Source organism: Vulpes lagopus, chromosome 10, assembly GCF_018345385.1.
Source record: "Vulpes lagopus strain Blue_001 chromosome 10, ASM1834538v1, whole genome shotgun sequence".
Lineage (NCBI taxonomy): Eukaryota > Metazoa > Chordata > Mammalia > Carnivora > Canidae > Vulpes > Vulpes lagopus.
The window spans coordinates 81,405,978-81,419,234 of NC_054833.1; the positions used below are offsets into that span (position 1 = coordinate 81,405,978).

General features: G+C 41.3%; 2 protein-coding genes across 6 annotated transcripts in view; one reads left to right on the plus strand and one right to left on the minus strand.

Moving 5' to 3' along the window:
- The window catches only part of TCEANC2 (transcription elongation factor A N-terminal and central domain containing 2), a 47,247-nt gene extending 34,221 nt beyond the window's left edge, over nt 1–13,026 (minus strand). The window contains exons 1-3 of one of the 5 annotated variants that reach the window (XM_041771786.1): nt 12,823–13,026; nt 12,006–12,151; nt 1,039–1,180 (exon numbers count right to left, since the gene is read on the minus strand). In XM_041771786.1, coding sequence (XP_041627720.1) covers nt 1,039–1,180; nt 12,006–12,107 — 244 coding nt within the window. In that variant the 5' untranslated portion in view covers nt 12,108–12,151; nt 12,823–13,026. Of the gene's footprint in view, nt 1–1,038; nt 1,181–12,005; nt 12,155–12,777 lie in introns of all 5 variants that reach the window. The other 4 variants (XM_041771785.1, XM_041771783.1, XM_041771782.1 and 1 more) reach the window with 4 other exon arrangements.
- On the plus strand, nt 8,751–9,162 carry LOC121500234 (60S ribosomal protein L35a-like). Its single transcript, XM_041771787.1, has one exon. The coding sequence runs from the start codon at nt 8,784–8,786 to the stop codon at nt 9,114–9,116; it is 333 nt and encodes a 110-aa protein (XP_041627721.1). The 5' UTR covers nt 8,751–8,783; the 3' UTR covers nt 9,117–9,162.
- Nucleotides 13,027–13,257: the final 231 nt, after the last annotated feature.

Genomic DNA, 13,257 nt, shown 5'->3' on the forward strand with positions numbered 1-13,257 from the left:
GCAACTCTCAAGACTCTTGGGGGACCCTCTGGGGGATTTCACATAGCTCTTGCCAGCTGTTAGCGCCAGTCTGAAGCTACTCTCTCTTTTGCTTCTCATGAACAAGAGGTCAGGGGGAGGCAGAGAAGGCAATGGTAGCACTGGCAAGGGCAAGAACAGCAGCTGTGAATGACCACCTTGGACTCCCTAGGGAGTTGGGAGCAGCTTGAGGAACACATGTTGGCCCTCCCTTGCATATTATGCACAGTTGTGTACTGTACTAAAATGGCAATTCAACATAGTCCTTGACTTACCTTTTAAATATCTTGATGTTATAATAAATGATGTAGCGGCAAATGTTGCTCTCATCTTGCTTTCACAAATCACACTCTGCAAGTTATTTCCACTCAGGACAGAAAAGCCACGATTGAACATCAAGATGCAGCTGAAATGCCATTTCTTCTGTGAGGCCTTTTCTGAATTCCCCAGATGTAAGTGACTGCTCTGTCCTTTGCGCCAGCGTGTACTTTGCACAGATCAGAATGATAGCCAGGATGCTATTTATATGTTTTTGTTTATAACCTCCAATATTTCCTGCTCTTGATTGTTCGCCTGCTTGTTTCTCCCACCAAACCCTAAGTTCCTTGCGGTCACGAACCACATGTCACACATTTCTGTACACCCAACATCAAACACTCTCAAAAGGTTAGTTATCCTTAGAGCACTGCTGGTTACCAGTCCATGAGTTAAGTACAGAAACTGAAGTAAACATTTAGAAACTTGAATAGCAATTTGACAGAGCAATTTTCTATCTGTTGAATCTAATAATAAAAAAGGTGGGGCCTGTATTTTGTATGGTTTATTTTTTTTGGCAATTTTTATTACATATTTTAAAAGTACTGGTCTGCAACCAACAGATAATTTTTTAAGCAATGGTCCTTCACTACAGTTTGAAAAGCACTGATATGATAAGTAACTTCATATTTGAGGGAAGGAGGAAAGGAAGAAGGGAAGAGACAAAGATATAAGCCCTTTCCATAAAACTCAGAAGGAACATACCTATCCTTGTTGATTTTAACACTTCCCTGGAGGGTATTTTCTTCTTTAATTCTTGTAAAGCTTCAACTAGATTCTGTTTGGTCTGATCAGGAAGCTCCAACATAGTTTTCCATCTTTTTATGTCTTCTATAACCACAACTCTCTGGGAAAAAGAAAAGTCATTTGGAAAATGGAACATTTTCATTAGAAAAACATCTGCCTTCACCTGAGCTAATGGGGCTCCTACTGACATATGAATTATTGATTATGACCTGAACCAAAGCACAGTGTGTATGATGGCCCCAAATGATGGGTAATTGCTTAAAAGCAGGTCCCGCTTACTGCAAATCAGGAAGAGAGTTACATCTATTAGGAAAAGTGCAAGTTTTAATCTAACCATGTCAGACACCGCTGGGCACTTAGCAGAGAGAGGCAATAAGGATGGGAAGAAAAGAAAAACGATACTAAGGTGAATCAACCCTATAGCTCACTTAAGTGTCTTAATTTAGAGGCAAGGACGGAGAGCAAAGAAGTCGTAAGGCATATTTATTTCAACAATAAAAAGCACACTTCAACAACTCCCCACTTCCTGGATGATAAAAATTCAAACTTTGTTTGAAAAAATTTTAAAAACTTCAAACACATAAAAAGGTACAGAGTAACTGTTTATAATAGGGAAAAAAGTTAACATTTTGCATAATAGAATAACGAAACATTCTAAAGTTTGTCTCCTGGCATCCTTCACTAAACTCATTCCTCTCTTGTATCTAAAATAAATCACCACCTTAAAGTTGATACGCATCTTTGCATTAAGGGTAAAATATAAACAATTAAGGAATCTGGGTGAAGGGGATGGGGAAGTTGTTTGTACTCTTGCAACCATTCTGTAGTTCCGAAATTATTTCGACTAAGAATTTAAGAAAATTAAGCTGAAAGACTAAATGACAAAGGTACTTTTATAATTACCTTTATAAATTAATCTATAATTTAAAAAAAATCTTATCTTCCATGGTTACTATCCTAGGGGAGGTCAGCCAGTTAGGGAAAGGAAGAGGGGCAGAGGGCTTCTGGGATTCTGGTAACGTTCTGTTTCTTGAACTGGATAGTGGTGACACAGGTATGTTCGCTTTGTGAAAATCTGTCAAGATGTACACTCATTATTTGTCCACTTTTCTATATGCAGGTCATAGTTCAATACAAACCAACTAAAAAAAAAGTCTCAATTCCCTTCCCTGGTAGGAGATGTCGGTGGGAGATCTCTCCCCATCCCTGCTTCCCTTCCTCCCTTGCTTGTTTGCTTTGACCTCTGACCCTTCCAAGTTTGAAGCTGGGAAAAGGAGAAGGGACAGGAAAAGCCTTCCCTTCTTTTGTAATACTATACTAATCATACTAATCAGGTTTTTGTGTGCTCTCTAGACTGACAGATATGTAAGACTGACTCTTTCTCATACGAGAAGGGTCTGTAGTTCCTTGGAGAACTCCCACTGTTGAGACCTCCCTCACCTGCAGTTCTGGTAATGCTGGCAATGCCTCTTCCAGCCAGCCACTTACAAGTCCCCAGTTTTTGGCAAACCACTTTACACAGACTCCCTGTAGGGGTGCCGCTGTCCTTCCAAGGATCCTTGTAAACCTAACTCCTTTAATTCTACTCTAGGCCAGCCAGCATTTTTTTCTGCTGTGCCTACATCTTTGCCCTGAAGAATTCTAAGGGTTAACAGCTTTTCCATGCAGCCACTCTCTCTGTCTTTAGACTTTCCCAGGCACAGGTCTGCTCTCTGTGTTCACCAGCTCCAGGAAAAGAGGTTAAGTTCCCCAAGTGAAAATACCACAAGCCCTCCCACTTTATCCAAAGGAACTCTTTCCCCTCTTCCTTTATTTTTTTCTCTTTTCTTCCTTTAACTTCAACCTTCTTTACAGTCTAGGGAAGGTGATGGGTTCAGGATTCCAAAATTTGTTTTCAGGTACTGCTTTCGCAAGTTCTGCATAGTCTAGAATCTCATTTGGGAACACTCTGCTTTGTTCTCGGCCTTTAGGTGCTTTAGTCAAAAATGAGACAAGTCCTTTGTTATGATCTGCTACAGTATAAAGCAGTATTATTAGTATCAAATAATGCAAAATAAATGAAACCAGGTGAGGGGATATTTTCAACAGGAAGGTGTAAAGTGTAAATATAATATTCTGCAAAAGGCTTTTTTCACTCCTTATATTTTCTTTATTCATTCATACTGATATACATAAATCCAGCTGATCCATTTAATAGTAATGAATAGTATTCCGTTATTTTTATATACAAATGTCTTAGAATCTTAAAATTTATTACCCTAATGGATATTTAGAGTCCCCCCACCCAATATTTTTTCTATTATAAACACTGCTTGGATGATTTCCTGCCTATGATGTATTCAATATTGTCTTCCATCCCTTGACTTTTAACTTTTCTGGGTCATTATGCTTTAAATAGCCTATGGTGGCTTTATTTTGCCTCCATCCCCATCCAATCTGAGAATCTCTATCTTTTAACAGGCATGGCTAATCCATTTGTAATTTATTATGATTACTGATATAACTGGATACACTTCCTTTTTGCTTTTTTTCTATCTTTGATTTTAACAGTTTAAGTTTTCTTTGATCTAGTTTTTCTTTATGGTTTGGAAATTATACATTCTATTGCTATCATTTTAGTGTTCCCCCTTACAATTGTTAAGATGTATGCTCAGTGAAATCTGTATCAGGATCCTCCTCATAAGCCTCCATTGTAGAACCCTATCAGAAATATAAACGACTTGTCTGTCCTTTGTGTACCTTAACTGTTCTTTCATATTTTTCTCTATTTTCCTGTGATGCATTCTAAGTTATTTCCTCACATCAAGCTTCCAATCCTCCATTTCTCTCTGTAGCTATAGTCTTCTTTTAACCTGTGCAATGTGTTTCTGCATCAACAAATAATTTTTTCATTGAATGACTTAACGTTTTCCTCAAAATCTGCCCATTTTCTTTTCATACTATCCTGTTCTTTCTAATAATTTCTAATTTCTTCTTTATCTCTGTGGAAATTCACAAAAAGATCTCTTTGAGGTTGTACTATTTTCATCATTTCTTGGGGGTAGAAATGCTATTATTTATCTGTTTGTTCATCTCTCTCTAGGAAATTAACTTTCTTGGAGAGTTTGTAATTTTGGCCATAAGTTCATCTTTAATGGAGACTATTTTCTATGGGAGTCTGGTGCCCTAGATTGTGAGATGTTTCAACGGGGTAATTTCACATTTGCCTTGGCCAAAGCCTCTGGATTTCTCTGGTCTATACCAATTTTTATGCTAATATTTTCAGTTTTGCCAAGAGTGTAAATTTAAAACTATGCATAGTAATAAGTGTTGGGTTCTAATTTATTGTAGTCAATTCTTTTTCCATCCAAAACCCCTGAGAAGATCACAGTCTTCATGCTATTTCCTTGGACTAGTGGATGGAATTTTTCTAGTTCATTTTCACAAACATGGTAGACCTGTTTTGGCTCCCAGCTTCATGTGAGAATTACTAGCCCTAGGCCTTATCTGCAGTTCCCATACTGGCCCTAAAGCCTCACACCCCAAGCATTATAGCTGGTTTCATAAAACTGCTTAGCTTCAGCTCCCACTTAAAGCTCAGGGTTTGAATTTCCTCTGTCTTCCTGGCATCTGAGGATTTCTCTTTCTTGCTTTCAAGCTCACCTCTGTATTAGAGACTTTTTATCCAGCATTTCTACAGGGGTGGAATGAGGTTAGGGATTCCACATCAGACCATTCCAGTGCATGGAACTATAGAAGCCCAAACTCTTTATTTAACCTGGCATAAAAGGCTTTACATGACTTGGCTCCTGACATCTTTTTCAGCCTCATAATTTGCTCCAGGTATGGCAAACTATTTGAAGCTGCCTAAATGAACTGCAGTGTTTCACACCCTCTGCCTGGAATGCTCTTTTTGCCTCAACCATATGATAAACACCTATTTATATTTTAAGACTCTTTTCAAGCATCTCCTCTTCTATGAGGCCTTTCTTAACTCTCTCCTACCAAATCTGATCACACTCCCTTTTGGTCCTTTGTAATATGGACACATTTGTGTGTGTGTGTGTGTGTGTGGACACATTTTTTGTCACAGTATCAGCAATTTATGTACATACTTATTTATAAGGCTGTCTTCCCATCTGTGAGTAATTTGAGGGTTGGAACAATTTATTTCTCTCTCTATCCCCTGTGCACAGTAGGTATAATTGAACAAAGTCATCTCTATTGCAAAGACTAAAGTCCAGTATAGTTTTCAGATATGAAATTTTAGGTCAGAAATACAAAAATCTGCAGTCAATTCCAGAACAGAAGAATTCCATATATACCTAAGAATGTTTCCTTATTTCTGTCCAAATATGGGTCCCAAAACAAGTATTTCTTTTTTTAAGATATTATTTAGGGATCCCTGGGTGGCGCAGCGGTTTGGCGCCTGCCTTTGGCCCAGGGCGTGATCCTGGAGACCCGGGATCGAATCCCACGTCGGGCTCCCGGTGCATGGAGCCTGCTTCTCCCTCTGCCTGTGTCTCTGCCTCTCTCTCTCTCTCTCTCTCTCTGTCTGTCATGAATAAATAAATAAAATCTTTTTTTTTTAATTATTATTTATTTATGATAGTCATACAGAGAGAGAGAGAGGCAGAGACACAGGCAGAGGGAAAAGCAGGCTCCATGCAGGGAGCCTGATGTGGGACTCGATCCTGGGTCTCCAGGGTCATGCCCCAGGCCAAAGACAGGCTCTAAACCGCTGAGCCACCCAGGCATCCCCCAAAACAGGTATTTCAAGTTGTTATCTGATATATTTAGAGGCACAAGGGAAGTGGACACAAGGTATGAAAGGGGAAGCTACATGTTGTGGAAAGGTTATCACTAGAAAGAATATGAGCGGTCTCTTACACCGTCTGTCTTACAGTTGTGGATGGCTGAAACATCAAGTTTGACAAAACCAATTAGGGAAAATGATTCACTCATAAGCGATAAGATGGAAACCATCCCACTAGGCAGGGCAGAGGACAATCTATTGGCTGCTCAATCCTACAAAAGGAGCAAAGGTTTACAGAGCATTCTAAAGTGCTGAACCTAAAAGAATTAGTATATCCTTGAACCTTTTAATAATAATAAAACTCCCTATTGCAACCAATAGAAGAAATCATTTTACTTTAAGGGAGTAAGAAGAAATTAACCAAATTAACCTTTACCATTCAAATGTATACTATTTAATGTGGTAAGACTATGGCAAAATTACTTGTAATACATCAATAACAGAAGTACAATGTTCCTAATGTTCCAAGATTTTTATACCTTCTCTGCTTGACATTCAGAAACCTCCACTTTCTTAGTTCACCCTATAGGGGGCAGACAGTAGAACCAAACTGTCTAGTTCAAATTCCAGCTCTGCCATTTAAGGCTGCTCCAGCTCTGCCATTTAAGGCTGCATGACCGTGGGCAGGCTATTTAATCTCTGTGCCTTAGATTCTTCATCTGTAAAATACAAATGATAAAAGCATCCATTTCACAGAGATGTTACTAGAATTTAAAGAGTTAATATATAAAAAGCACTTAGCACAATTCCTGGCCCATAGAAATGGGATCAGTAAACACTGGCAGTAATTATTACTATTGCTCTCATCATCACCAGTCCCGGCTCTAGTTTTACTACACAAGCCTCTCCTTTTCCACACACAAAAAGAAGAAATTATTGATCAGTTTTACTACATGCAAGGCACAATGCTTAGCTCTTTCAATATGCACTTATCTATTTAGCTCTCATAATAACCCTGCACGTTAGATATACTTATTTCTGATGTTACTAAGGAGAAACTGAGGCTTGAACATTCAACAGATTCTTGGTATTTAAATGTGATGCTGGTATGTGGGACTAAGTTACTTGGTACATCTAACTTTCTAGAGTTCAAATTTAACTCAACTTGTTTTTATCATTGTGTACGGATAAAGTAAGCACATGTGCATGCACAAAGGAAAGAGAACAGCAAGCACCACTTATTGAGTGGTTATAGGTCACTACTCCCCTCTACCTAGGCAAATCTTTTCAACCCTTAAAGGTGCTCTGAGCACTAAAAACAACACTGAGCTTTTCCTTTGAACTCTTAACCCTTACCAACTAAACAACAATTCTGTAATGGACCACATATGATTTTTTATCATTACTTCTTAATTTTTTATAATATTATCCCCTAATACGAAGTCCCATGAGGACTCATACTTTCATCTTAAATTTCTTTTATGTTCCCTGGAGTATCTAGCATAGTGCTGGGCATAAAGTTGTTTTGCAATAATATTTGTTAAATAGTTTATTATCCAGACCCTGAAAGGACATCCCCAAATAAGAATGATTATTGTTTATTCAATAAATTTTTACCTACAATGTAGCAGGCACTGCCTTAGGTCTTGGAGCAGAATCAGAACCTAAGATACTGTGGTCCCAGTCCTCAGGAGTTTATGGTAGACTGGGGCAAAGTACAGGTAATCTAATAATTATAATACAGTAAGGCAAGTGCTATGAGAGATATTTGAACCAAGTACTCAGACAGTATTGAAGAGGGAAGGATTAATTCCCCCCAAAGGACCTAGAAAGCACTTCAACATTCATTTATTTAACAAATATGTATTGACCACTTAATATGTGCCAAGCACTGATAGGCAAGGATACAGAAGTAAATAAAATTCCCAAGGTCCCTGCACTCATGAAATTTATAATCTAGGATTCACAGGGAAAGTCACACTTGAGTGGGTTCACAAATGAGTAGTCTCTGTAAAAAGAAAAAGGTTTTCCAGGAAAAGGGACCAGCATCAAGTCAAATCCCTGGAGACTTAATGCATTCCTAGAAAAGGGAACAATAAGGGATGAGGTTTACAGGGGCAGAACAGGAAGGGTCTCCTATGCCATGCCAATGCTTTCAGAGTTTTAGTTCATTTGGTCATTCAGAAAAATGCACTGTGATCCTCTATGTACCAAACCCTGTGCCAAGTACTAGGGACACAAGAATCAGTAAGACACAAGTCTTTCAAGAATCTCAGAGTGTAGTAGGGTACAGCATTTAAAAAAAACACAATATAGCACAAATAAGGGCAATGACAGGGGCATGTTTAAGATACAGGGATGGCTTAGAGAAGGGAGTGATTGGATTGACTTTCTGTCTGGGGGACAGAAGGGTGATCAGGAAAGGCCTCACAGTAGAGAAGACTCTCTAGGTCATGGGGGACAAATAGTAAGTCATGAATTTATGATAACAGCAAACACTTGCACATTACTTAGTATGTGCCAGGTTCTGTCCCAAGCACTTTACATATATTAATTCACTCAAACTTCATAACTAAGTTATAAAATAGATATTATCATTAATTCCATTTTATAGATAAAGAAAGACACAGAGAAGTTAAATAACTTACCCAAGGTCACACAAATAATAAGTGGCATGGCTGGATTTAAACATAGGCAGTTTGGCTCCAGAGTCTATGTTTTAATCACCACACTATATTGCCTCCAAGACAAGAAAGAATAAGGTCATTCCAGGCGAAGAGAACAGCATATGCAAAGGCACAGAGGCATGAAACAGCACACCATCTCTGGGAAATTGTGAGTGGGACAGAATGTAAACAAGAAGAGTGGCCATCTTGGAGCTTGTGGAGGTGAGAAGTGCTCCTGTTCCTGAACTTTGGGTGCCAACTGAGTGCGGCCTGCTGGGAACAGGACTCCTAAAGCGACAACTATGTCTGGAAGGCTTTGGTCCAAGGCCATTTTTGCTGGCTATAAACAGGGTCTCCAGAACCAGAGGGAGCACACAGCTCTACTTAAGATCGAAGGTGTTTATGCTCAAGATGAAACAGAATTCTATCTTGGCAAGCGTTGTGCTTATGTGTACAAAGCAAAGAACAACACAGTAACTCCTGGTGGCAAACTAAACAAAACCAGAGTAATCTGGGGAAAAGTAACTCGTGCTCATGGAAACAGCAGCATGGTTTGTGCCAAATTCCGAAGCAACCTTCCTGCGAAAGCCACTGGCCACAGAATCCGTGTGATGCTGTACCCCTCAAGCATTTAAACTTACTGAAAACTAAATAAATAAAGGTGTAGATTTGTTCTCTTGTTAAAAAAAAAAAAAAAAAAAAAAGAAGAGCATCAGGGGATGAGGCAAGCTGATACCAAGTCCCAGAGGTCCTTGGGTGTCATGTAAAGAAGTGTCTTCAATTGATAGGTAATGAGAAACCACTGAAGGATTAGGCAGGGAAGTGACCTGAGGAGATTTTCTTTTTTATTTCTCTGGGTTAAGTGTGGAAGGGAGAATGAGAGAGGATGTCAAAGGCAGGAAGACATGTTAACAGACTGTGGCACTGCTCTAGATGAGAGATTTTTTTTTTTAAAGATCTATTTATTCATGAGAGACACAGAGAAGGCAGAGACATAGGCAGAGGAACAAGCAGGCTCCTCACAGGGAGCCCGATGTGGGATGCGATCTCGGAAGTCTGGGATCACGCCCTGAGCCAAAGGCAGACAGACGCTCAACCAGTGAGCCACCCAGGGATCCCTAGATGAGAGATTTTAAAATTTAAAGTGGGAGATGTAAGGACAAGGAGGATATTTAGGAGGCAAAATTGAAAATTGGATGTAAGAGATAAAACAGTTAAGAATGGTTTGTTTCTAGTCCCAGTTACTTGGTATATAGATTTAAAAGTAATTACAGGAGGGAACATGTAGGTGGCTCAGTCGGTTAAGTGTCCGACTCTTGATTTCAGGTATGATCTCTGTACTGCGCATGGAGCCTACTTAAGATTCCCTCTCTTCTTCCTCTCCCTCTGCCCCTCCCTGCATGCACGCATGTGTTCTCTTTTAAAAAAATTATATTAATAAGTAAATAAATAAAAATAAATACAGAAGAATAAAGAACAGGTTTGGGAGAAAAATCTACTGTATTTAAGGAGAATGTTATTCTCCCTATGCCTATTGCTAATTCTGATTCCATAATCTTCACATAAAATATTCTCATCTTTATGCGGGGACTCTCAACTGGGTGTAAGCGGGGACTCAGAGGAGAGAAGTGGCAGGTGGAGGTATATTAGAATCTGGGTGTTTGTTTTTGAGTGTATGAGTAATTCAATTACTACCCTCCTCTTTTTCTTCCAGTTTGATATCACAATCCTGCCCACCACCATCTGTCATTGCAAGTCACTGTTCTATATAGCTCCATAATACTCTGACAAAACTGAAACAGTTGAAAATTTTGCTTATGCACAAAATGCTAAGACCAGGAGAAATTTTTAAGAACCATCTAGAACTCAATAGATCTCAACCAAGGGCTGCCTGGAAATACGTGAAGGCATTTTTGTTTATCACAATGTGATGAACATTGGCATTTAGTGTCTGAAGGCCTGGGATGGTAAACGTTCTGTAACTCAGAGAACAGTTCCAAATAACAAAGAATTACCTTGCCCCAAATGATAACAATGTTTCTCTGAAGAAATACTAATAGGGGTACCTGGGTGGCTCAGTTGGTTAAGCATCTGCCTTTAACTCAGATCAGGATCCCAGGGTCCAGGGCAAGGTGGGCTCCCTGCTCAGCAAGGGAGTCTGCCTTCCCTCTCCCTCTGCCCATCCACCCCCATTTGTGCTCTTTCCCTCTCTCTCTCTCAAATAAATAAATACAATCTTTTAAAAAAGGGATGCCTGGAAGGCAGTTAAGGCTGCCTTCAGCTCAGGTCATGATCCTGGGGTCCTGGGATCTAGCCTCTTGTCAGCTCCCTGCTCAACAGGGAATCTGCTTTTCCCTCTTCCTCTGCCCCAGCCCTCTATTCATCCTCTGTCTCTCACCTTCTCTTTCAAATAAATAAATCTTTTTTAAAAATAAATAAGATCTTTAAAAAAAAGAAAAAGAAAGAATATTGATAAAGTTCAACCCCCATATTTTACAGCTGAGGACAAAGTGAGATCCCAGGTCAGAAAATGACTTGCTAAAGATCACCCAGTTGCACAGGAGGATCCTAAAACTCAGGGCTTCTGTTTATACACTCCTGTACTGCTTTCTCATCTGGGCCTGGTAAGCCTGTGGCACATCTAGAAGAGCAGTCCAACTGAATACATATTCTGAGTCAAATACTCAGAATGCCACCTTGCTATCATGGCCCTGTGCAAATCTTCTCTAGCCCCAAATCCCACTCTCACTGCCAGAGATCTAGGCTGGAAGTACAAGTTTGGCTGTCATCAACATGGGAAGCCTTAAGATAGATAAGGCTACCCTGGCCAAAAACATAAAATGTGACAAAGCTCTGGGGAACACAAATATTAGGGATCTAATGGAGGAGGAGCCCATAAAGGAAACTGAAAAGTCCAGAAATGTAAAAGGTTAAGAAGGCAAAGGGAACTAATTAGAAGTGTGTGTTTGTTTTAGCGAAATAATTCTTAGTTTATCATTAATTGGGTACCCATGTCCATTGATTCGTTGTCATCTGCCCTGTATCCTTGCCTCTTCTTTGCTAACAGAAATCAGACATGCAGAGGTTGCAAAGAGTCTATGAAAACAATCTATTTCCCAGTCTTAGCTTATAGCTGTGAAGGCCATGAGAGTAGATTATCATTACCCAGCTTTTTACTGAGTTTGTACAGAGTACACAGAATCATACTTGGTACTTTAACATACCTAATAGACAAAAAAAAAAAAATCTTGCAAAACAATTTAATAATTTTAGGGGGTTTGTCCTCTCCGCCAGCATACAGCCAAAATAATCATTAAGAGTAACAGAGATGCGTGTGGGGATTGATAAATAAAAGTCTGTATAGAGTAAGGGAGGAACTGAATCAGGGATATGGTCAGGAACACTTTGGGAAGAAAGCACAGAGCAGAAAGAATGTATAGGTCTTCTTCCCAGCAGAACTCCTCTGCACTGCCTTGCTACCACAGTCCTTTCCACATTTTCTCTAGTCCCAGATCCCCTCTCACCTTCAGAGATTCAATAGTGGCCTGCTTGTAAATCTTTCCAGCAGGATCCTTCTTCTGAGGACTACTCTGGATTCTAGGCGTGCGGACGACGAATTTATCCATTGCTAGCGGACTCACCAACTACCTTCACGGGCTCGCAGCGCGTTCTGCTGGAGAAAGAGGGAAGATTCTAAAGCGTCATCCAAACAAACCACTGTGATGTGTGCGCCCCGAAGTGACACGATGGGCTTCTACGGTACTCTGGAAGCATTCCCGAATCACGAGGACTGCTGAGTGGAGTTTTGACAGGAAAGAGCATTTTGGTCCCGGGAAAGAATTATCCTCCTAAGAACTGAAACTGTCCACAATGATTGGTCTAACCGCTCAAGGGAGGAGGTGCTCAGCTTCCAGAAGTGCACGTAGTGCAGGGGATTCCAATACTGGGCCAGGCCGTTCAGCCCGTGGCTTCTCAAGCCTCTTCCAACTTCGGTGAGGCTGAGGCAGGGTTAAGAGTTTCACTGGGTCCCCTGGAGCTCAATATTAACAACTACCCCACCATCATCACAAGCCCAAAGGTTCCCCTAGCAACCAGCAAACAACCACCACCTCCAGATCTCAGCAGGGTCCTCACAACAAGCACCCATCTCCAGAAACTGTTCGGTGACCAGAGGACCCTACCCACGACTGCCGTGCTCTGGATCCCGGGGCAAAGGGAAACACCATCTTCCTCGACCCTCAGCACTCAGAGGAGCCCAGGAAGGGGAACCTAACAGCGGTCTGACATGAGACCCACCGGGACAAGCAGCCCTGCCAGCAGCTGGCCCCTTCCAGAGCTCACCGTCCGAGGCCCCAAGCCTGCACCGCGGAAGTCACAATTAAACCAAACGCTTCCTCGCCGGACTGGGGGTTTCTCCCAACTGGCTCCGCCAGCCCTCAGAGCACCCGAGAGCCTCAGCGAACCACATTCCCCAGAATGCACTGCAAAGGAGTGGGTCAGGCGCCCCCGGGGCGACTGTAGTTCTCCGAGACCAACTTTCCCGCCTCCACCGTGTGAGGTCCGTCGGCGCAGAACTACACGCCCCAGGATGCCCCGCGAGGGGAAGGCATCAGAGGAGGACGGGTCGCTCTAACACTCGCGATGACTGGATCTAGTTCTTCTTGCTCCCCTGGGGGTTCGCAGACCCGGAGGAGGGGCGGAAAGGCGGCAGTTTCGGGCGGGTCGGGGCGGAGCTGAGGAGTCGGCGGAGGCGGAAGCGACGGCCCGAGGGGCGGG